Source organism: Brachypodium distachyon, chromosome 1, assembly GCF_000005505.3.
Source record: "Brachypodium distachyon strain Bd21 chromosome 1, Brachypodium_distachyon_v3.0, whole genome shotgun sequence".
Lineage (NCBI taxonomy): Eukaryota > Viridiplantae > Streptophyta > Magnoliopsida > Poales > Poaceae > Brachypodium > Brachypodium distachyon.
Genome location: NC_016131.3, coordinates 49,815,735 through 49,840,450, shown reverse-complemented (window position 1 = coordinate 49,840,450; position 24,716 = coordinate 49,815,735). Strand labels below are relative to the sequence as shown.

General features: G+C 39.6%; 3 protein-coding genes across 7 annotated transcripts; 2 read left to right on the top strand and 1 right to left on the bottom strand.

Moving 5' to 3' along the window:
* Nucleotides 1–70: 70 nt before the first annotated feature.
* LOC100828220 (carboxypeptidase SOL1) lies at nt 71–7,419 on the top strand. 2 transcript variants are annotated; one of them, XM_014897545.2, is made up of 16 exons: nt 71–229; nt 709–772; nt 872–967; nt 1,535–1,565; nt 1,651–1,707; nt 2,177–2,272; nt 2,616–2,738; nt 2,845–2,949; nt 4,063–4,109; nt 4,747–4,872; nt 5,075–5,177; nt 5,275–5,337; nt 5,423–5,513; nt 6,369–6,448; nt 6,648–6,711; nt 6,953–7,419. In XM_014897545.2, the coding sequence occupies exons 1-16, from the start codon at nt 121–123 to the stop codon at nt 7,252–7,254; spliced, it is 1,557 nt and encodes a 518-aa protein (XP_014753031.1). In that variant the 5' UTR covers nt 71–120; the 3' UTR covers nt 7,255–7,419. The 2 variants fall into 2 exon arrangements, with proteins under 2 accessions (XP_014753031.1, XP_003557211.1); XM_003557163.4 differs by lacking the exon at nt 5,423–5,513 and having other exon boundaries at nt 72–229; nt 6,365–6,448.
* A 132-nt stretch (nt 7,420–7,551) lies between these two features.
* LOC100823945 (DNA-repair protein XRCC1) lies at nt 7,552–12,142 on the bottom strand. The gene is made up of 8 exons (XM_010229801.3): nt 12,001–12,142; nt 11,643–11,893; nt 11,368–11,556; nt 10,403–10,514; nt 9,628–9,701; nt 8,890–9,000; nt 8,402–8,488; nt 7,552–8,026 (listed from the first exon to the last, which is right to left on the bottom strand). The coding sequence occupies exons 2-8, from the start codon at nt 11,808–11,810 to the stop codon at nt 7,697–7,699; spliced, it is 1,071 nt and encodes a 356-aa protein (XP_010228103.1). The 5' UTR covers nt 11,811–11,893; nt 12,001–12,142; the 3' UTR covers nt 7,552–7,696.
* Nucleotides 12,143–12,329: 187 nt separating this feature from the next.
* On the top strand, nt 12,330–23,010 carry LOC100823641 (coatomer subunit beta'-1). 4 transcript variants are annotated; one of them, XM_010229800.3, is made up of 25 exons: nt 12,330–12,520; nt 12,670–12,690; nt 12,819–12,880; nt 12,991–13,045; nt 14,078–14,114; nt 14,207–14,532; nt 14,632–14,763; nt 14,843–14,991; nt 16,016–16,084; nt 16,695–16,845; nt 16,930–16,995; nt 17,537–17,725; nt 18,225–18,365; nt 18,444–18,518; nt 18,646–18,822; nt 18,930–19,021; nt 19,100–19,216; nt 19,622–19,736; nt 19,849–19,920; nt 20,719–20,915; nt 21,001–21,094; nt 21,286–21,392; nt 21,547–21,691; nt 21,929–22,025; nt 22,490–23,010. In XM_010229800.3, exons 1-25 carry the CDS (start codon nt 12,518–12,520, stop codon nt 22,507–22,509), a joined length of 2,709 nt encoding a protein of 902 aa, XP_010228102.1. In that variant the 5' UTR covers nt 12,330–12,517; the 3' UTR covers nt 22,510–23,010. The 4 variants fall into 4 exon arrangements, with proteins under 4 accessions (XP_010228102.1, XP_010228101.1, XP_010228099.1 ...); XM_010229799.3 differs by having other exon boundaries at nt 21,929–22,040; XM_010229797.3 differs by having other exon boundaries at nt 21,929–22,090.
* Nucleotides 23,011–24,716: the final 1,706 nt, after the last annotated feature.

Genomic DNA, 24,716 nt, shown 5'->3' with positions numbered 1-24,716 from the left:
TTAAATTATCAGAATACTAAAATGGAAAGGCGAGTGCCTGCCTCGCCTTCGGCTTTCACCCAATTGCCAATACTGGTGCACGGGAGCGAGTCAAACCGGCACCTCCTCCCTCACGCGCTCATGGCGATCTCGCGCCTCGGCTTCCTCTCCCTCCTCCTCCTCGTCCTCCTCCGCGCCTTCGCCTCGCTCCCCACGCAAGCCGCCGCCAGAGGCGGCTCTGATTCGTCAGGTTCCTCTCTCTCTCTCTCTCGCCCTGTGTTCCTGGATTCCACTTTCCAGCGCCGGCGCAATGGCTCGGCCGCGCTGGAACTCCATTCGACCGCGTGAAAACTGGCGGGACCAATCTCGAGTAGCTAGCTTGATGGGATGCGGATCTGGTTGTTCGCTTGATTCTGGTGGTGTTGGGAGGGGTTGCTGCTGTTACTGAGGAACCCACCTAGCGCGGTTGTGCCTGTTGTTAAGTTCGTTTTGGGTAGAAACTGTGCTGTTTGGGAATGGTCTTAGTACGCTGACAGGGTACGACCTCTTCGGATGCATGATAGAGTGCATAGTATTTGGGAGTGAATGATGAGTGCAATCTGCATAGTTAGGAGGAAGCCTAGCAGCCTGCATCATCTACTTGGCTTATAAAATGGAGTACTACGCACTCTAATCATTAATTGTGGGTAGATGTTTTTACCTAAGTAATAATCTATTACCGCTAACCAGGAATCGACAATGGAAAACATGGGGCATTTTCACGTATTCTTCTTGAGGATAATCCGGAGATCACGTATGTTTCTAATCAGAGATTTTACTTTTTTTATTTGTGTGATTACTGCATGAGAACATTGGTTGAACATGTCATCTCTGGCTTTTCCAACAACTTTAGCGAAGAAATGACTCGTGGATATATGAGCAACTCTGAACTTGAGAATGCGATACAAGGTTTTGGAAATAAATGTTCTAATGTGTCCAGGATATACAGGTACATGATGTATAATACTTTGCTCCCTGTTGTTGATGCGTATGTTTGGAGTTTCTTGATCACTTTGAGGGTTATCAGTTTGTTTAGCCATGTCATATTGTTATTGTCATGATTGATCTATAGTCCATGTTCACACCGATAGGTAAAAGTAAAAGCGAAAACCAAAATGAAAAGGGCAGTGTTTTGCATGTTTTCTAAACTCCTTCCATAAAATGTCCGTCTCATTATTTTTGAAATGCTTGATTCCAGTCCCTAGGTTGCCTGCTTTGATCACCAAGCTTCGGGTGTATTCTAGAAAAAAAAAATCACCAAGCTTCTTAAAAAGTACTGTTCCTGGATAGCTTAATCTTCTGGTTGAATATCCTGTTCCTGCACTTTTGGTTTGCTATTGAAATTTTCTTCAACTCGTCTCAAGGTCTGGTGCTTCGTATTTTTTTTTTTATTTAATCAAATTGATGTGCCTCGCTGTACCCCCGTGTTCTGGTATCTCCAGTATCCTCATATGTTCAAACTTCACTTACCTATTCCTTCTTCTCTCTTTGAGGGATTACACAAACCTGCTATCAGCATAGGGAGGAGTGTAAATGGTTCCCCATTGGTATGTAATCTAATGCTTATTATTTTCAAAGCTTTTCTTAGTGTTAAATTTGTATACTGGATAACTTTTCTGTTTTTTCTTGTAGTGGGTCATTGAAGTATCAGACAAGCCTGGGCAAAAAGAAGCTGAACCAGCATTCAAGGTTCGGGGTTTCTTTATTATTTATACTCTTAAATGGGTTGTTCTTTTCTCAATTTTTGGGAGTACAATAAAATTTTAAGAGGTGTGCTATAATTTCAGCCTGATGAGCATCTTGTTTTAATTCTTTTATCGCTCGTGCCCATAAGGAAAAACGGTAATACAATAGTATTAGTGTACTCACATGTGAACTTCTCTAATGGCGACGGGGTGTCTATTCTTCAAATTGTAAAATAACATCCTTGACAGATTGCACTACAATTGTTACTTTCCATCTTGCTTCTTTGTGAATTTACATTGGAGTAGCCCATTTTCCCCATCTCAATGGCATAAAACTAAGCTGTAATAGAATCATATCCAAAATACTATAGATGATAACTATCTAGGTTGCATACTTTGCATGTTCCTGTCTCTATGTGAATGGTACCTATCTATTTGTATTTGTGACGTTAGTATTTGTTTTATTTTTGCAGTTCATTGGAAATGTCCATGGTGATGAGCCTGTTGGAAGAGAAGTCCTTATGCAACTTGCATATTGGCTATGTGATAACTACCTGAAGGATCCCCTGGTATGCAAGGTTCACACGCTGCTACATGCTCTTTGCTCAGCTATGGAGCTTAGGATGGGCCAAGCTCTTAAGCTTTGGCTATGTGATAAACAACCTGTAGTATTTTGAGTTGTTTTGTCCATGACATTAAATTAAATCCTAGTAACTAATCACAGTAAAAATCAATTAATTTATGTAATGAAATTTGATTCTAAACCATGTTACAAATTATGTTGTTTTGGGAACATTGCTATGAATCATGTAATGTCCAACATTGAAAATATTGTGAAAATTTCCATCAGTTTTTTGAAACTCGATACGATATATTGTGCTCAGAACTTGGTGCTTAAACTAATTTCCGTAGGCAACTCTTATTGTGGAGAACATGCACCTTCATATACTTCCAACAATGAACCCAGATGGATTTGCTCTAAGAAGGCGTGGTAATGCAAACAATATTGATCTGAACAGAGACTTTCCTGACCAAGTGAGTTACTCTTCTGGCATATTAATTTTCCTATGGAAGGTTCCACAACCACCTTTGTACTTCTTTTTTTTCTTCTAGCCATTCAGTTTACATTGTCAATTGGCAGTTTTTTCCCATCAACGACGAGATTAGCTTCAGACAACCTGAAACTAGAGCTATTATAAATTGGATAAAGCAAGAACACTTCACGGCTTCTGCTAGTTTGCATGGGGTAATTTTTCTTTCCTTTACCACAGTTTGTGAAATTATTTTAATAGTTATCTGTTGTTACCCGCCCAGTTATGTTATTGTGGTCAAGGCAATTTCTTCATTGGTGAGCCAAATCTCAGTTTCCAGAAAACTTCCATGTTATGTTTACGGGGATGTCCCAAATGAAAGTATATAGCTCACTATTCTGCACCAGAAGTTTTTTTGCTATCCAGCAAGGAAACTTTTTTGCCAGATGTTTAATTCCTTCTCAACCTGGAGCGGTCGCTGTCAACTTCGCTGCTAGTTACTATATCTATATGCTAAGTTTATCTATATATATACTGTCGGAATCTTTCCTACAGTTTTCAGTCAAAAAAAAGTTTACCAGCTTTCTTTCTGAAAGTTCCTATGCTGTGTTTGCTCCGTGATTAATGTGTTGGATGTCGTTATCTGCTGTCTGTGAAATTGAGAACGGAATATGGTGAAGTGAATAATTACTTGCTTGGATATGTACTATAAAGGCGGATGTTTTGAATCGAGTCTGGCATCTAATTCAGGAACTATTTTGTTAACTTAGTAGCTTCATAGGCCCCCCTGCCATTTGATCTTTAAGTGTGAACATCAGTGGTTTTAACGCAGGAAAACAACAACAATAACAGAAGGGGGAGAGAACCAAGCATAGCTTGGGTGGTCAGCCAGCCAGGTGTGCTGGCAGCCCACCAGAGTTCGATCCTCGAAGGTCGCAATTCGGTGTCTCACTTTAAAATTTTTATATATCTATATACTGTCGGACTGCAATCGTGCAACTCTTACAGTTTAAAGTCAAAAATAACAGAAGGGGGAGAGTTTTGTTTTATTGTTTAATACTAGAAAAAGTTCTATTTGCAATAGGAAGATTTCAAGTACAATATGTAAGATTAGGTAGTATGTACAAGACAAGGCCATTTTTCTACCACTCTACCATCCATCTATTTTCATGATTAATTATTAATGGTCCAATACTAAGAATTCACTAATTTGTGTGCATTTTCAAGTGATCCTTCTACATTGCATGGACATTACTCTAACAATAGTTCTTTAGTCGTTGCAAACTAGCTCCTAATTGTATCCATTGCCTCCTGATTTGATTTTACAGGGTGCTCTTGTTGCAAATTATCCATGGGATGGATCTAGAGATAAAAGGTGTTTCCCAGTTTCTACTGTTTACATTCAGTTTCAAGATCCCCTAGTAGTTCTTTTTTGCATGCTATTTCTCTACATTGTACAGTGATCCAGCAACAAGCAACCGAGGATTGTCCACACATGTGTCAATAAATGATTCCGAGGATATACAGTTACATGTTTTGTGCCTCCTTGAGTTCTTGTTGATTACTTGACTTTTGATGTTTTGCAAATGGCTTATTTAGAGATTGGATTGCATGTAGCTTCTGATGCCTGCTCTAAGGAAACACTGTTTTGATGCCCCACAGATTTGTTGGTTCCACTTTCTTTTTTATAGGACCATCAAGATAGATTAGCAGCATGCTGCCGAAGTTTTACAAACAGCTGATCAACGCAGTAATGCACTGAATGAGCTATTAATCAAAATATCACAAGTATTTCTGTGCTATTGGAACTCTTGGCTTTAAATGCCCTTTAATATTATCTTATAATGCAATGTCTAGTTGTCTACTGGTATGCATTTTGACTGAGTTTTTTTTTTCCAGTATAGCGGTCTGTTTATTTTTCTGTTTATCATTCGCCTCTAGCCTTTAGGACCACAATTTACTTGCTTGGTTTCAGACTTCAGCATTCTCAACCTAGATTGCCTTGCTTACAGGAAACAGTATTATGGATGCCCTGATGACAAGACATTCCGGTACATGGCATCAGTGTATAGTCAGTCACACTATAACATGTCTTTGAGCAAAGAATTCAAAGGAGGTATTACTAACGGAGCACTCTGGTACAGAAACAAACACTAGCATTCCTTTGCTTGTCCATACCAATTTTTTCTGTGTATATGTAACATTTCAGTGTACGTCACTACATTTTTAAAGAAAACAGGGGTTGCCCCCCTAGTTCTGTTTTCATTGAAAATGCAACCAAGTTTTTCACAGTATCACTACTTTTGAAGACACATCATAGCAATATGGTTTGTGATGCAGGTATCCAATTTATGGTGGCATGCAAGACTGGAATTATATACATGGAGGCTGCTTTGAGTTAACCCTTGAAATTAGTGATCTAAAATGGCCAAAAGCATCTGAGGTATTTTGGCATCTTGTTATCTGTGCTTCTGCTCCTGCTGTTGTTGACCACTTGATACATTTTTGTTCCATTTTTCTTATAAATCTTACTGCCACAGCTTCTTGTCATATGGGAACAAAATAAGATGAGTATGCTCAATCTTGTTGCAAGCCTTGTAAAGGTAAGATATATCCACCGTGTTCAATTTTCTATTGTTATGCACCAGAAAGGATTAACCACTGCACTATTTGAAATGAAATGGCCAGTTAGTGTGTGGATTGAGGCACAGGGTTCTTCCATCTTCATTTTGTACCAGGGTCTGGATCATATACTGGTACCTGACAAGTTGTGATGCTGGTAACTACCCAGTTACGGCCCATAATTGAAAGGGAAATTTACAACAATGCCACCAGTCGACTCGAAAACTCTTAATCATGCCATTGCTTTTCAGCTAATTATGAAAATACCCCTCTTCTGTGAGACTTCTTTATCTTTTTGCCACTGCCATCAGTTTTGCACCGTTACCATCCGTTTTTGCCATTAGTGCAGTGTGAATTGGCCATATCTATCAGCCATCAGGCCACAGAACAAACCCCTTCACAGACCGTTATTCTATATTGCATGGACATTATGGTAATGGAAAGCTTGGAGATAATTTCTAACGAGTAATAACTATCGTCAAAATAATGTCCATGCTTCATCGTAACGCCAGCGCATGTTGAGCAGGATTTGCTTTGGAAAGGCGAGATTGCGTACCTCATGTCAGGAGCTAATAAATGTATGAGGAAATAAATAGGGGGTGGTCAGAAAAGCATCATTAAATTTACGCGCATGCCCTATGCTTGTCAACAAAGCATGAAAACTATATGCCTTACATATCGATGGAGGCATTATTTTGTGACACAAAAAGTTGGAATTTGAGTTGGAGGAATTTTTAGGTAGTAAGCTTCTGACCCTAGTGGACCCAGGTAGGATTGATCATGTTCTTGTGGTGTCTGTTTTGGTCCTGTTAAAGTTAAACCTGGAACTATGTCGCCATTTCATTCTCAGCCCCTTCTGAAATAACACCTTTCAAAATTGTTGAACTTGTGCCATGTACTAACTGAAGATATAATGTGCCCCCCTCTTTGGATTCTACTTCATGTTAATTTTGCTCTTAAACATAGCGGTGTTTGTTAGTTTGTCCACCATATTGATTATTCTTTCAGACAGGAGTTCATGGAAGGATATTTGCTTCAGATAGTGGCCGCCCTATACCTGGTTCACTGATGGTGAAGGGAATTGATTCGAAGGTTCGTTTATCTGGCAACCTTAACCCATAGCCAGTGAGGTATTAGTGATATTTAGATCCTGGCTGAGCAATTGATTCTTTTACGGTCTTATGGATGAACTGGTGAATTTATATTATGTTATAAATTTTGTGTGTGTCATTTGAGAGATCCTAGCTTTTCATTTCAGAGATCCTAATACTTGCATCTTTCTTGTTCATAGATAAGTGCTAGCAGAACTCTTGGTGATTACCATCGAATGCTCACACCTGGTGAGACCTATGAAGGTAGGTTCTTATGTTCCTTCCATCCACAATAGCATCATTTCAGATATGATTAGATCACCTGCATATATATAAAAGGATGGGTAATTCTAAGATCAGCAACAGCCACAATAATAAATACGGGGTAGCTAGCAAGATCAGTGCAAAACTTAAAATGGGAAATCTTGGGTAGAGAAATGTAATTCATTGTTGGCCCTGTATGTTCATAACATCACACTATATTTATTTCTGTCGGTATTATCAGTTGTGGCATCCATGGAAGGCTTCAGGCCAAGATCTACTCGCATTGTGCTGGAGCAGGAAGCCATGAATCTGGATTTCATCTTGGACCCGGACGGGCAGAAGAAGCCACTTCACAATGACTGTGGCTGCCACTGTGACGACGATGTTGGCGGCAAGCCGTTCCTCATCCGGGAATCTCACCTCTGGCTGTATCTCCTGGTTCTATTTGTTTTGCTTGCCCTGTATCTTCTCTCCAAGAGAAGAAGAACAGCATCGAAGCTCGCGGCTCATAGAATCCCGCTGAAACGGCCTGTTGCCGTGTGAGATGATCCTTTTCTTTGTCAGTGCAGGTTTTGCAGCCTACGAACTCTGCCTAAAATGGCATGTTGTATAAGTAATTAAATTTTGGCCAATGCGCCATAGAGGTTTTGCATCTGTTGGAAGATGTTTATGGAGAATATATGTGCATAAGTGCATTAACTTGGTTCTCATGAATGCTTCTAGACTTTGTACGCATCATGCTGCGTGGATTAGGTCAACCAGGTATACGTATGCCCTAACCGGGGAAATCAATAACACATCTCTAATACCAGCATACGTCAGACCTGAGTGCACACACGCTACAACATCCAAAAATTTAATCAAGAAAAGAGCGTATCATTCAAACTGATAGAAGCTTCCAAGCCATAACAAGTGCATTCAATCTCTGTCGACCATACCGTGCTTTAATATTGAGTGTTCTCTTCAGAAAATAACTTTTCTTGACCTAGCTACTGATCCCTGAGAACTGTCTGCAAGCAAGATCGATCTCTTCCTCCGTCATCTCAATTGTATCATCACTGTCGTACTGAGCATCACCAGATGTAATCTTCCCGGGCCGATTAACACTGGGAGAATTGCTTTGATGCTCCTTGCCCTTCTTGTCATCACTATCCATGTGGGCAAACTCAGCCTGGTAAATATTCTTGCATTTTATTGCCAATTCAGTGAGTTGTTTTTTAGATAAGGATCGCCCGCTTCTTCTTGTATCCAGACGCACCAGTTCATCAACAACATGGGGGACAAAGCTCCACTGATCTGCCACTCCCTCAATATCCTAAGAAACAAGTTGATCACGGTCAGCCAAGAGTATACCACATTTCTAGTACACAACAGAACTTAGAAAACATGTTTAGTACACTGGTGCTCACTATCCATCCAAGTTTGCTAGGGATCTCAATGGAATCACAAACACAATGAGTCGATGACAATTGGTACAGAAAATGGCATATAAGCAAACAACATATCAATAACTTCTGGTTGGTTCAAAGAAAAATCAAGTTAATTGAGACCAATTCCTCACTCCACATTTTCTCCAATCCAAAACTCTAAAATTAATATAGCGCATTATGTCGACATTTAAAAGTAATAGACAAATAATACGGAGTACATAATATTGGCATGCCTAAAATTAATATAGCGCATTCCTTACATTGCCTTGATCGAGAGTTTCTATCGCATCCTGCAGACAAGTGATTACCCCTTCAGCAGCTATTGCCTTTAATTCGTTTGGCTCTGGCTATCAGAAAAGAAGCCACACAAGTTAGGTAGAACAGCAAACACTATTTCTTATCTGATAACAAATCTAGGAAAAGTTGAGTGAATATTGAACAAAACTATTTGCTGCTCTATAATTTGCTAACTAGTGGCGAAGTTATTTTTTGTTGTTTAAGTTCAATTATTTATTTCATCATGACAGATAGTATACGTTGCCTGCCACGTGTTAAGCCTAAGAGAACGTTGATCTGATTTATGTTAATAACATAGTGTACAAATACAATCGGTCAGTCACTATCTCTATGACAGTCTTAAAAAGCTTCATGAGATACCAACCCTGAGTGTAATTAAAACACAAGACCATGAGGCTACAAATGTAGTTTCATCAGCCATCACTTGACCCCTTTAACCCAAATTGCTCACCTTCTCTTCTTGGCTCTCCAACCATGATACCGTCTTCGCAAAATCATCCAGTGCCCATTGTTTAATATTTGAGGGCGAAAAATGTTTGCTAGTAGCGTCTGAATGTCCTGCCTGTAAAAACGAGATTATTATGAGGTCCTGTAGAAAGAATGCATGCAAAAGATGCACTGCAGTTATTCATTGCCTGAGGAAAACATGGTCACATGTTGGGAGGTGGAATGGTTTAGGGTTTGAGTGGAGGTTGTATTTAATGGCCAAACTGGGCTTGGGCTTGGCTTTGCACTTGCTGTAGGTTCAGCCCCACATGACAAACATATTGAGTTGTTTCCAGAGAAAAATGTGTTGTACTCATCGTATTTTATTTACTTCTGCTATATTGAATTCACATACTTTCATGGAAAATTTAAAATTGAATTATTTCATGGATATAAAAGAACAGATTGACAGTCTTCTTTTTGTTACACACATCTCTCTTGCCAAATCTCATTGCTTTTGCTTTGTTTCTTACTTCCTTGTGGAAATATCCAGATTCAGATAAGTTAAACCAATTGTCCAGTCTCTAATCGTACAATTTACAATGATGATGATACCAAAATTGAAGTAGCCACTTAATATAGTTATTACCGAGAAGAAACTCATATATATCTTACTAAATGGATCCCTGTCAATCATGTGACTTGTGAGGGGAATTGGAAAAGCTTAGTTCTGGGTTATTTCACTAATTTACTTTGAACAGACCTTAGCAGCGGGCGGTGACTTGACATGAGACTGCTCAAGTTGCTTTTCATGCTCTTTATGTGGCTTCTTTCGATCTACAACAGGAGGACAAAAACAAATTACAAAATTGTAGCTTTATCATTAATTGATTACATTAAATCAAAATTATATAAGAAAATAGTAAAGTACTATGGAGCTGCAAGGATTATTCAACCTTCACAAATTGGTTAATGAGCATCAAATTGTTCTTTATGAAGGTTCCCAATACTCAATCCTAGTTGGTCCATTACCAGGCGTGCAGCTATGTCTGGCATGTGCATGTAGGTTATTGATGAGCATCCCTGAATTACTCCAGTGGGTGTGAGTGTGGGACGATGTGTAGTTATAGTTACAGCTATAAGAAATTATTAGCTCTCTTCCAAGACGAGTAGGAAAGCATCATCCTTTGATATGCGCTTATTGTTTATGTAATATATTTGTCAGGGAAATGGGCAATGCATCAGTAGCATCGTTTCATACCCTGAGAAGATATGGAGAGTAACCCGATGAAGTTATAAAGTTAAAGAGGTAGAGTCGACATAGGCCCATAACCAGAACAGAACAACAAGAAATGAAGTTTAAGGAGCAATTTTTTGGGTCACCTGATAAGCGAAAATGGCCTTGCACCCAAAGATGTCATATAGATGCGAGAAAACAATCTTATGATGAACTATGGACCTAAATGAAATAAATAACCTCAAAGAAAAGGGGGAGCTTATGTTGATAAAACATTATACCAGATAAAATAATTTACTACCTTGACTGGATTCAGCTAGCTCTTTATTTTGTCGCCATGGCTTTCCAGCATGCATAAGGTAAGGCTCAATGTCAACAAGTTTTCTTTGGCTGTGAGATTCTGAGATCCATTCCTAAAACAAGGAAAGAGGATAAGGTAACAGTTAGCTGTGTTGTTTCCGGAACACTAAATCCAACTAAGTTTTCTGCTTATCCATCTTACGCTAATCTTAAGTGTACTATGAACATACTAAGTACTATACCCGCCACAAATTTAATTGCTTAACCATGGACAAGTTGATAGACACAAATTGCCGCGAATCAGGGATCACAATGTCTGTGACATCTATCCATGGAATTATTGAAATCGCTAGTCCTTTCATGGGACATAGTTGCTCTTCAATTATTGACCATCGGGAAAACGTAAACATATGGAGCCTGATGACAGAACTATTAAGAGATGGAGCACTGGAATGCAGATTAAACAGTACATGCTCTGTATATGACTTTTCTCTTGGCATTCTCATTGACATTTTGGTCAAAGCAGATATATTGCATAAAATGGGTACATCTATCAGTTTAATGCTTTGAACAGCATAAAAAAAATCATCGACACAAGCGATCAAATAGAAAATTCAGAAAAAAAATCCAACCCACACCAGTTTGTTAAATAAATGAATAAATCATACTTTGCAGGAATTAAGGGCCAAAAGAACGCCAACCATAAGATACTGTATGGCACCATGCAGATTAAGCTTAAGAATAACAAGTAACCACGATTAAATATGCTACTCCCTCCGTCCTATATTAAGTGCCGAAATATTACATGTATCTAGACGTATTTTAGTATATAGAAACTTCCATGTTTAGACAAATTTGAATCATTTAATATGGGAGGGAGGGAGTATAATTTCTCCCTCTGTGATAAGATTGTTTGAAGAAGAAACAAACTACAATGATCACAAGTTCACAACTAAGAGAACAAACCTTTGAGACAATGGTTCCATTCTCCGACTGGACTTGTCGAAACTTGGGGGTGCTGGCAAATGCGCAAACAAGAAGGGTGCAATCCGGCGACCAGTCAGGCCGATACACAGCTCCCATGTCCAGCGCCTGGGAGCGCAATCTGCCCCTCTCAGGGTTCACGAACCCTGACAGCACAAACACGACCCCATCCTGCCCAAGCAAACTCACGGAATTCGCCTCATTTATGAATCCACACAGAGAAACAAACATCCAGGTACAGGGCCGCAGACGAGTACCAAAAGTTTGGAGAAATCCGGCATTCGCTGATCCGTCTCGTGGCTCTCCTCCGTGTGTTTCTTCTTGCCTGGGCTGCTTCCCTCGCCGCCGTCCCCGGAGCCCATCCAGGAAGGGAGGCTCCTCTTGCCGCCTTTACCATTGCCAGGATCTGAACTCGATTCCGGCATGGCGGGGATACCAACACCTGCCCCGAGAACTGCTCTGAATGACCCGACGACGACGAAGAAGAAAACACCCGACGAATTCCGCACTGAAACAAACAACACAATACCGGAAAACCTTAGGCGGCGCCGGAGCTTAAAACCACTCAGGAAGAAGATCTTATCAAGGCTTCAAGAGGCTGGGGCGGGTGCATACCTGAGATTTCGTCGCTCCTACGCGCTCGCGGTCGCGACCATGGATGCGAGAGAGTTCTCCCTTCTCTGCTACTCGCCGTCGCCGAGACGAAGGCTTTTTGCTTGCAACAAAAACAAAAACTAAAAAGAGAGAGTAAATGGAATACGGGCCGGCCGGATTTGGGCCTCACCCAACAGCAGCAGGGCCCAATAGTTGCTTTTTTTCGCAGTCGTTTGGTGTCTTTATTTTGCGCAAAAAAAATTTGGTGTCTTTATGCGAAAATTAATTAAGTTCTCAGGCGCTTATTTGAAATGGAAGGAAATAAAATACGCACAAAACCCCCTACTTCTCCACGAGCCTTGGCCCTCTCTCTCTCTCTTTCTCCCACCGGCCACCGAGCTCGCGATCAGATTCACTCCTCCCTCCCCGCCTCGCCTCGCCGCGCCGCGGTCCCGCCTCACCAACCCGCCGCCGCGGATCTCCAGGGCTCAGTTCGGCCGCGTTCCGCCTCCGCTAGATCTCCTTCGCCGCCGTCGCCATGGTACGCGGATCTGAACTCCCCGCCCGCTCCCGAATCTCCCTGCATCCCTCTGCGGATTTTGTTTTTTGTTTTTTGTTTGGGTTAGCACAATTCGTGCTGTGTGTGGCGAGATCTGATCAGTGTTGTTTGTCTTCCTGTGTTTCCCGCAGCCGCTCAGGTTGGAGATCAAGGTGCGCCGCCGCTGGATCTTGGTCCAGTTGCTTGGTTGTTGGTTGTTGGTGCTGTTGTTCGCGTTGCGCGGCGTTAGGTCTCACTGACAGCTGATTTTGTGTCCACTGTTTTTTTGTTGCGTGATCAGAGGAAGTTTGCACAGCGGTCGGAGAGGGTCAAGTCGGTGGATCTGCACCCCACGGAACCATGGCAAGTGACAGCATTTTCGGGACCCGTTTAGTCTCATTTCGGCTGTTGGTACTTATCACTTGATGCGCTTTTGGTTAATAATTTGGTTACATTGTTTTGCATTGGTGTAGGATCCTGTCGAGCTTGTACTCGGGGAGCGTGTGCATCTGGGATTATCAGTCACAGGCAAGGGATCGAGCTGTTTTAATGTTCATCTCTTTTCCTGTTATATAATACTGACTACTGAATCTCTTCAAGTAACTGTTATTATGTACTTCTGATTGTATTCATGCTATTGGACTAACTGCTAATGCTCCTCCAAAAGAAGAGATAAAGTAATACTCCCTCCGTTCCATAACTCTTGTCGAAATATTACATGTATCTAGACACTTTTTAGGAATAGATACATCCATTTTTGTTCAAATTTGAGACAAGAATTATGGAACGGAGGGAGTAGCTGTTGTTATGGCTAATTGTCTCAACTCTCAAAGCTGGAGCCTCCGATCGCCAGTGTATTTTCTGTTGTTCATGGTCTGTATTTTTGTTTCTATTATTTAGTCTGTGGAAAAGTTTGTGTGTTGTAGGTTCAAATATGTAATGTTCGAAACCGAAATATTGCTCTTGCTGCATACTTCCTTTGCCCACAAATGTAGGAGTAGCTTGGTTTAGACTTGGTCACAACAACTATGTAGTACTCTAAAACAACCATCATGCTGTTCTTGCTCCCAAGTTCTCTTGCATTTCCATAAGAAAATGACTTGAGCCTGGGCTCCTGTTGATAGTTCAGCACCGTTTAATGCTGAGTGGCCCCGCATGTAGTGTACTTCGTTTTTGGGACCAAGTCCAGTGAGCATTCAGCATTACTGTATCGTGAAAATATCAAATGGGGACATACATATTGTATTATCTTATGACCGACATTTGGTTGATTTATCTGGGATATAATATGTCACAATGACCTTCACATAATTATGTCGGATTCCTTATGAACTAATGTTTTATCTCGTTAAGTTGTAATTTAGGTTATACATGTGTGGTGTAGGATGTTAAATCTCTCCCATGGGTCCCCTCCACGTGTTTGTTGCATCAGACTATTTACTAATGCAACTTAGTTTTTGACCACCTATATGTATGGTTTACTGTCATATCAAACTATAAAAGCTGCTGCCTCCTTCAAATTTTTTTCTTTAATATGTTTGTTTTTGGTATATCTTGCAGACCATGGTGAAATCATTTGAAGTTTCAGAGTTGCCAGGTATTCAGCGCATTTGTGTTCACATGAAGATAAAATTTGTGCTAAAAGCTGTAACTGACTACTGTGTTATGTATGTTCGAATGTAATTTCAGTGCGGTCAGCAAAATTTGTATCAAGGAAACAATGGGTTGTAGCCGGTGCAGATGATATGTACATTCGTGTCTACAACTACAACACCATGGACAAAGTTAAAGTTTTTGAGGCTCATACTGATTACATCAGATGTGTTGCTGTCCATCCAACTCTTCCATACGTGCTGTCCTCATCTGATGACATGTTGATAAAGCTGTGGGACTGGGATAAAGGGTGGATGTGCACTCAAATCTTTGAGGGGCATTCACACTATGTCATGCAAGTTACTTTCAATCCAAAGGATACTAACACTTTTGCAAGTGCATCTCTTGACCGCACTACAAAGGTATGTTTCACATTGTCTCATCTGCAACGATATGTTAGTATGTGGCATGACTCATGATGTGATCTGGTTCATTGATGCTTTCTTAATCTGAAATGGCAGATATGGAGTTTGGGTTCTCCAGATCCGAATTTTACGCTCGATGGACATCAAAAGGGTGTGAATTGTGTTGACTACTTCACTGGTGGTGACAGGCCCTATTTGATTACTGGTTCTGATGACTCCACTGCAAAGGTCTGTTTTTCTGTAACCGCTTTAGTATTTTTAACCTTCAGGTGTACCATACTAAGATGGTGCAGTTATTGTAAACCAGGTCTGGGATTACCAAACCAAGAGCTGTGTTCAGACACTTGAAGGCCATACACACAACATTTCTGCTGTTTGTTTCCATCCTGAGCTTCCTATAATCATTACTGGATCAGAAGATGGGACAGTTCGTATATGGCATTCCACAACTTACAGGTTACTTTCCATTTTTTATTGATTTGTTGATGTGGAATCTGGATATGTCTTTCCTAGTTTACCAACAAAAAACTCAAGCCACTCCCTGAGGTTGATTTGTTGATTCTTTCTCGTTAAACAAAATGTTGCTAAACAACAGGTTTGTTTCCCCTGTTAGAAATTGGCACGATAAAATTTTAATATATTGGCACATGAGCATGGTATCAGTTAGCTCTTAGTAATTTGTTATCCATTGATGTTTAAACACATGGAATCTCATAGTTTCCATGATTTGCTAACTTAACGTGCACAGCTGTTATGTATTCTTTTTCATAAGAACATGTGCACCTTTACAACCTAACGCATCATTTAACTTGGCAGCTCTCAAGCTTTCGTTGGGAAAATAATCATTGCTATCTCTGTGAGGGTGCGGTGCACCGTGCAGTTGTAGCAAAGAGCATTTTCACCTTTCAACCTTCAGATGTTATGGAGTATTTAGTTTAATTCTTGACATGGGATCTCAAGTCTGCAGTGTGCAGATCCAAAAGTTCTCTAAATACAGAATGACACATACTTATTATGTGTTTGAGAAAAAAAAGTTTTCTGAAAATAATTAAGGGCCATTCGCTCGACCTAGCTTTTTGTGGAATTAGAAGTGTCTTGTTACTCATAAGCAGGCCGCCCACATGGTACTGTATGTAGTGCCCAGAGCGTGGGAAATCTTCCTTTTGCAACAAGTCCAGAAACAGTATCTCGGCCAAGTTCGATCTATTTCTGTCATTTTAAGCGACTTCATAATATTTAGTAAGTGGCAATCTGGGTATGAGCTCATGTAGGGCATAAACATAAGGATAACCGTGAGCTGTAATAAACTAACTAACCTGTTTGCTCACTGAAGTTGCATTTGCTATTTATGGTTTTTATTTATGAATTCCTCCAATAGTCTGGAAAAATATGTCAGCCTGAGACGCATTACTTTCGTCTAGTCCTAAAAATTCCACAAAGTTGTGACATTCTTATTTTTAATTCTTTCTTTATTTTGTAGACTTGAGAACACACTAAATTATGGCCTTGAACGAGTCTGGGCTGTTGGATACATGAAGGGATCAAGAAGGTAAATGAAAGATCATTTGCTCTCTGCTTTGTTTTATGGTGGTGCCACCTGTCTAATTGAAATGGTATCCAGATAATATTTTGCTATTAAGTAAAGGTGTCATATCATAGAACGTTTCTTCTATCGTTGAAGGATGTGTGCTGGTGTTGTGAATCCTAAATCAATGCGAAGTTCTCCTTGCAAGTTAATTATGTCTGGTGTTTGCTTTGCCATTAAACAGAGGTGTCATATCATAGTATGTTTCTTGTATCATTGCCGGATGTGTGCTGGTGTTGTGAGTCATAAATCAATATAAGTTTCTCCTTGCCAGTTAATTATGTTTGGTGTTAGCTTTAAGAGACTGTTGCATGCATCAAATTATTGGTTGATCAAATTGTCATGCCTTTTCAGTTTTCACGCTTCCATCATAGCCTAGCATTGTCAGATGATGGTTATTACTAGTGTTCTGTGTTTTCTGTTGTGTTCAATGATATCTTTCATCCAATATCCCGTTCTTATTTGGATAACTAGTAGTTCCTGTTTTTTTTTCCGTATCCCTACGTTTGGGCCTTGCAGTGCTACTCCATATTTTCTAATCTTGAAACTCCTAATACCATTTTTTATCATCTAGAATGGTGATTGGTTACGATGAGGGAACTATTATGATAAAAATGGGACGCGAAGTACCAGTAGCAAGTATGGATACCAGTGGGAAAATCATTTGGGCAAAGCATAATGAGATACAAACTGTGAATATAAAAACAGTTGGTGCAGGCTTTGAGGTCAGTTTGCCTGTTCCGTGAATAAAGTTAATCAAATTGAGAAGATGGTCGGATTGCTTATTAAGTTACTATGTTATATATCAGGCTACAGATGGGGAAAGGTTGCCCCTAGCCGTGAAGGAATTAGGAAGCTGTGATCTTTACCCACAGGTACGTTTGGATGGTACATTTCTCTTCCAATCTAAAATTCATTAATATTGATATAGTGTACTTAATTATATGAACTCCTGCATAAACGCTACTCAACCGTATCTTGATCTGCATAACAGCAGTTGTTCTTATCCATAGCTTCTGATGACCGTTGACAATTAAGTGGACGCACTTCAAGATTTTATGATTGTGAACTGCAATAGTAGTTCTAACTTGACTGTGTTCATCTGCTTAATGTTTATATCCCTCGTCATTTTTGCATGTAGAAAGACAATCTCCAAGAGTTTTTCATGGGTGCATTGAAGAATGCAACATGCTTGGTGTTCAATGAATGATATCCCCAATTATGCACCTTATACTCTTGTCTCATTTAGCATAGTGACTGTTCACTGGACTAGCATCTTTATCTTTTGTTACTTGATGTGGTGTTACTACATTAGTGAAAGTTATAACTTCGATTTTCCTTTTGTTGGGTAACGTCGATTGGCTCATATACCTTGGTTAATGTATCTAACTGTGATTTATCTTTTTGTTTGGTTAGAGCTTGAAGCATAACCCCAATGGCCGATTTGTTGTTGTGTGTGGAGATGGTGAATACATAATCTATACTGCTCTTGCTTGGAGGAATAGGTCATTTGGATCAGCGTTAGAGTTTGTTTGGTCATCAGAAGGAGAGTATGCAATCAGAGAAAGTACATCAAGAATAAAGATTTTCAATAAATCTTTCCAGGTGTGTACTATACTAATTATTTGTGGTCTTTGTAAATTTGCTATGCAAATCCACGTGTCACTTGTCCCATTTCTTCTAAAATAACTTTACAAGATGCAACCTCTTCGAGTGTTTATGTTCTTGTGTTTATCTATTGATTTAATCAATGAAGGTTTGTGGACAGCTCTCATCTTAATTTGAAAAGTTCTGTGCTGCACTTTGATTTATGTTGGTGCTTCTGGTCATATTTTATCATATTTGAGGAAATTGCAGACCATTATAGGTTTACCGTTATTGGATTTCTGCTGTTGTTGCACCTTGAATCATATGCCTTCTTGCTGTTTCAGCTTAATGGATTTTTTTTTGCTTATGTCTAACCATATCACTGATCTAAAAATCCATGCGTGTACGTTGAGTTAATATGTGACCTGGGCACCTTTTATTTAGCACATTTGTGTAAATTTGCATGCTATTCTATCCATTTTACAAATGTGTTGGACTTGAATGATATGGTTTACAGGAGAAGAAAACCATCCGTCCTACATTCTCAGCAGAGCGCATCTTTGGTGGTGTGCTGTTGGCAATGTGTTCCAGTGACTTCATTTGCTTTTATGACTGGGCAGATTGTAGACTCATACGCCGAATTGATGTGACTGTCAAGGTGAGTTCAGTATTTTCTGGCTGGCAAATGGATATGCAGAGTTCACATTTAAATAACCTATTTTGGCATTGTTTATAGAACGTCTACTGGGCTGATGGTGGTGATCTAGTTGCAATAGCAAGTGATGCATCATTCTACATCCTGAAGTACAATGTATGTTATTGCATCTGTAAATGTTCCTTTATATTTTATTTCATCTCTGTGCCTTTGGAATTTATTAGTATATGAAACTCTTTTAAGACATGACATGAGGTCTTGTTTTTTATTTCTGTCACTGCAGAGAGATGTTGTTGCTGCTTATCTTGAAGGTGGTAAGCCTGTGGATGAGGAAGGTGTTGAAGATGCTTTTGAGCTGCTTCATGAGGTCAATGAGCGAGTGCGGACAGGGATTTGGGTTGGAGACTGCTTTATTTATAACAATTCATCATGGCGACTAAATTATTGCGTTGGTGGTGAGGTATAGATCGCGTGCTCTGCGCAAGCATTTCTTTAGTTTCATGTTCTCTGTATGGATATTTTGTGGGATACAATTATTTTTACATGGTCATACACTAAAATTTACAGGTCACCACGATGTATCACTTGGATCGCCCTATGTATTTGATGGGATATCTTGCGAACCAAAGTCGAGTTTATCTTATTGACAAGGAGTTTAAGTGCGTTTGCTTGAATATATTTCCTACTTATGTAGCATCTCTTTTGCTTCCTGTAACTAATATGTTATCTTGTTGCAGTGTCATTGGGTACACATTACTTCTCAGTTTGATAGAATACAAGACACTTGTGTTGCGTGGGGATTTGGAACGTGCAAATGAGATTTTACCGTCCATACCAAAGACACAGTATAATAGGTTAGTTGCTTTTTGTGACACAAGGATAGTTTCTCATGATTCATATTTTTGGAGTTCACTCTTTTTTTAACAAACCAGTGCAGTTATGTTAGTACCAAAGCAAGATTTGATCTTGAAAGTACATTTGTGTTCTCAGTTATGCTGCCAGTTCGACAGTATTTAATATTTATGATATTTGTGTTATCGTGTAACTCTATGCTGTACATCTCAATATTAACTCTATGCTGTACATCTCAATATCACAGTAAAATAGACTCAGTTGGTAGGTCTATTATAAAAAAAACTAGTGTACCTCCACATGTTCACTGACTGGTTGAGGCGACAAATAACAAAATCATACTACTCAGTTTCCTTACTCTGTTCTGTTCTAACCTTAGCTCCGGTCTCTTGGTTTATGTATGGCAGTGTTGCTCATTTCTTGGAATCCAGAGGAATGTTGGAGGAGGCACTTGAGATAGCCACTGACGCTGATTATAAGTTTGACTTGGCTGTGCAGCTTGGAAGATTAGAAGTTGCGAAGGTACTCAACATATTGCCATGTGTTTTTTCTTTCACATTATAGAGATCATATCCTGCAAAATTATTGGCTTAATGGCATTAGTTCTAATTTTATAGTCTGACCTACTGTGCAGGATATTGCTGTAGAAGCACAAAGTGAATCTAAGTGGAAGCAGTTGGGTGAGCTTGCTATGTCCACAGGCAAGGTTGGTTCTTAAATCTTATGAAAATTTGTTGGTCTTGAACATGTCATTTGTTGTTCACAACGGGTTGAGTTTTCAAGGATAATAACATAGGGTGCCACTGTTGAAGTGTGAAACTCTTCTTTCTACTTAATGGTTTTGGATTGGACCATTGCATCTGTTTAAGACTTAAGAAAAATAAATCTAATTCTTTCTTAAAGAAAATAAATAATTAACATGTTTTTAAAACTGAGTTTTGAAACTATCCTTGTCTCCAATGGAAATGGTTACTGGTCATTGCTCAGTATTGCAACTATCTTGTCACAAAATAAATCAACATATCCAATTATATAAGCTTGCATTTGTATTACTCCCTCCTTCCCAGTTTAAGTGTCGTATAAGAAAAAATTCAGATACCAAGGAGTTAAAGCGCTGGAAAATAGGCCAACGTAGGCAGTAATTGCATGGCTAAAATTTCAATAAATCACGCGGCCCGATTTTCCTGCCTTTCTCCGCGAGCGTGGAACCGCACGCATGCAAGTAATCAGCCCACCATGCCATAATTAGCCTTGCATGCAACGAATCAGCCCTTTACATTCGGAAGGAAGAAGCCGAAAAGGGGGTGGAGTAGTTGCAGGAGGAATTCACAGAGGTTTAATTGTTTAATTCGGAATTAATGCATACTAGAGAGAGGGGAGGCCAGTGCTAATACGACAGTTTTTTTGGGGAAAAAATTAAAACCTAAAATGACACTTAAACTGGGAAGGAGGGAGTACTATGCTACCTTAGTGTTCTAAATATTTCACAAATTCGGCATTGCAGCTTGAAGCAGCGGAAGAGTGCCTTCTGCAGGCCAAGGATTTAAGTGGCTTGTTGCTACTATACTCATCTCTTGGAGATGCTATCGGAATCGAAAAACTTGCTTCTCTAGCAAAAGAGCACGGAAAAAACAATGTTGCTTTCCTCTGCCTCTTTATGCTTGGTAAATTGGAAGATTGCATACAATTGCTTGTAGACAGGTGAGTCTTGTTCACTGTTCTACTTATTTTCAATGTTTCATGCACTTCCCTTCTAAAGCTAAAACATATATTTTGTACTATGCAGCAATCGTATACCTGAAGCTGCATTAATGGCACGTTCTTATCTTCCTAGTAAAGTTTCAGAGATTGTAGCAACATGGAGAAATGACCTCAGTAAAGTAATTTCTTAATCTTTTGCTCTTAAACCTCTTTCTGAGAAGTATGCTCCCAGTAAATAAAGTATTTGTATTATTGCATTTCCTTGGATTATTTTGTTTATTTGTCTCATGGCTCGTTCTGTTCATTTGTTAACTTGGCTCATTCACATTTGTTTCTCTGCTTATTTTGTTCATTTGTTCCTTCTTTGCAGGTTAATCCAAAAGCTGCAGATTCTTTGGCAGATCCTTCTGAGTATCCAAATTTATTTGAAGACTGGCAGGTTGCACTTACTGTTGAAAAGAATATTGCCTCCCAGAGGTAAAATTGACACATACACTGCCCTTTTTTTTCACTGTATAGTGATAATTTCGGTTTGTTAGATTGCATTGGACAGTAGTCTCTGAAAACCCCTTGAGTACCTCATAGATTGAAGAAAGCAAGCCTTTTGTAATAATAACACTTGTATGTGCAGGGGACATTATCCTTCTGCTGATGAATACTTGAACTATGCTGACAAGTCAGACAGCACTCTTGTGGAAGCTTTCAAAAGGATGCAAGTCATTGAAGATGAGGAACCTGTAGATGAACATGATGAAAATGGAGAGCCTGATGAAGAGGTATTGCATTTGCAGCATACTTCCTCTTATCCTGTTCAATTAAATTGGGTGTTTAAAAAACTTCTTTGATCTCAAATGTATACTGATCATTTCTTATGTTAGAGATGATTGTTTAGGCCTTGATCACAATTCTTTACTTGGTATTTTATGTTTGATTATTTTTTAGAAACCTATTTAATTGATATTACAATACCATATTAAATGATTTCTGAAATGATGGGATATAATTTCTCTTAGGTATTGGAAGAGAATAAAATGGAGGAGAACACGGATGAAGCTGTCCAAGTTGATAGTGATGAACCTGAAGAGACTGTTCTTGTAAATGGAAATGAGGGTGAGGAACAGTGGGGTACGAACAATGAAGGAACTTCGCCAGCCTAAAAGAATTGTTTGGCCAATGTAAAAACCCAATTGTCTATGGTGATTCACTGGCTTTATAGGACAGCTGCACCCTTCCACTGCTCCCTATTTTTCAAAGAAAATCCCAATTACCTCAATATACACAGTTTAAAATACCTGCATATATATACTATGAGCTTACCAGTTATACCCTTACCCTTTCTCACTATATTAACATATGAGATATTCTGTATGTTCCTATTTATCACAAAATGTCTGGTCTAATTTTGTGCACAATAGCATCATTTTTTTTGCAATGAAACTAAAGATATTAGAATCTCTTAAAATAAATAGTTCCTGAATGTATAACAGGAGTTAATAGCAACCTTTTATGACTTAATTCCACTAATATATTTATTATTCTGAATCTATCTCTATCTACTCTTATTTTTCTTGCAGTTCTAACCCAACATGAGTAGGCGCCGAGGAGGAAACCACGGCTCAGTGATTGCATTGCTGTTTCTGAGGGTAACAATTGCAATCTCAATTTTTTATCATGGAGCACTGGAATTGGTTGATGCATGAGCCACGTATTGCTTGTTATTCGAACCCCTCAAACAAGGGAGTCCAAACTCAAGAATGGAAGGATGCTAGTCTAGTGGTATCAATCCTGGCAGACTTCTCTGCAGCAACATAGGCAATTCTTTCGTCCAAGATACATTTTTCGTATCCAGGTTTCCATGTACCAGAAAATCAATGGGTTGGGTGCAGAGTTGATTGTGGTGAAGAGCTCTTGAATAATTGTTATAGAGATGTGTAGCATATGCCATACTACAGTAGCCATAACACTTTGTAGGAGATCAAAGTTTCCTTTAGGCATTCAATGTAATTTTGTGCTATTTCCATATACATGTAGCATATGATCGTGGCCCAAAATGCTTGCCCGTGTATTATTCCATAAAGTTTTACCTGATTGTCAATGCTGGATCCTCGGATCATTGCAGATTCTTGCAAGAATTCAAAGCTACTAGTGGAGTAAGATTCTTGCAAGAATTCAAAACTACTAGTAATTGCTGCTGCTGCTGACTGGAAGAAATCATTAGTTACTCAAAAGGAGTTGAAATTTGCGTGGTTATGTTGTGTTCATTGGAAACTGGGAAGGATCTGCAAAGAATAAATCACAATAATTTCTTTTGCTCATGTCATGTGACATGGCTGGAGCCAAAAGGCACGTCGGATGTACTGTCGAAGGTGCCTGGAAATCATGAAAATCAGTTGAATCTTGAGGAAAGCTGGATCTGCTTAGTCGATTGGCCATCTTTACCACTTTCAAGGGAAGGATTTGGCAATATGTTCTTCGCTGCTGTGAGAACTTCCATGACGACATTATGAAAGCATACGTCCATAGACTCTGGTCTCTGGATGTGAAGATGACACCGGAATGGATGAGCTTTCATCATAAACAAAGTTCGATCACTTTTCCTTTTCGGGACGGAGAAAGTTGAATCAGTTGGACCCGTTATCCTAGCTACCTGTAGACGACGCACAGCCTCTCCTTCCTACCATGTTCTCATGAAACTCTTATCTTCTTCTCGCATTATTTTCACCTTTTTCTGAGATAATTTACTTTCATTCGTCACACTCCGGCCTACTTGTAGGATGATTGGCTAGTGGATGGCAAAGTATCGTAAATGATAATAATAAACTAAAGCAACAAGAGCATATTCTCCTTTCCAATCGGGCACAATGTCGAAAGTAATTAACCACACGATTAGAGCTGGCGATGCATGGCATGCTTCCAGTTCCAGGCACCAATTAACAGAATATCATGCGCTTAGCCGAGACGGCGGAGACATATAGTGGGGTTTCTGCGAGTGCTGAACTCGCTTCCCCCTGTCCTTTCTGCTTTGATTACTTTCTCCGTTCCATAATTCTTGTTTCAAATTTGCCCAAAAATTAATGTATTTATTTCTAAAAAACGTCTAGATATATGTAATATTTCGACAAGAATTATGTAACGGAGGGAGTACTTGGTAAGCATGACAATATGTTGTTTCCGTTTCTAATGGAATGGAAATTAAACATGGGTCACCCAGCCGGGTCTGAAAAACGTTAATTTATCCACTGAGAACTAGAGAAACGATCAACGACGGCCATCCGTTGTGATTATTACTTTGTACGTAATTCACACACGCGCACTTTGAATTGCCTCTCCGATCCGACGACAACGTCCGAGAGGTAAAAGGAAGGTAATTAAGGAAAGAGGGAGAAACAAGCTCATCGTATCTTTCCATCCTGAGTGATCCTGACCACCCAAAGTAGCCACGAATGCATGGACTTTAGTTTAATCCATCCATCGGACCAGATCAGCGTACGTCGAGCTAAAAAAGGAAGAAGAAGAAGAAGAAGAAGTAAAGTGAGATTGATCGATGAGAGGAAGAAGCTACTCCTAGAGATGATGCTGGACCGATATAGTCTCGAGTGGTTGCTGCTCCTCTTAATTAAAATGTTAGCTGAGTGCGCGCAGTCCCTGGCTGACCTCTTCTTAATTAAAATGTTAGCACGATGAGAAAAACGGATCGACCGTCGTCAGTAGTTTCAACACCACTCAAGAATTACCGGCCCGATCATGGTAAAAAAGGAGAAAAGGAAAACGGGGCGCGGGAGAAATTAAGCAGCATATGCA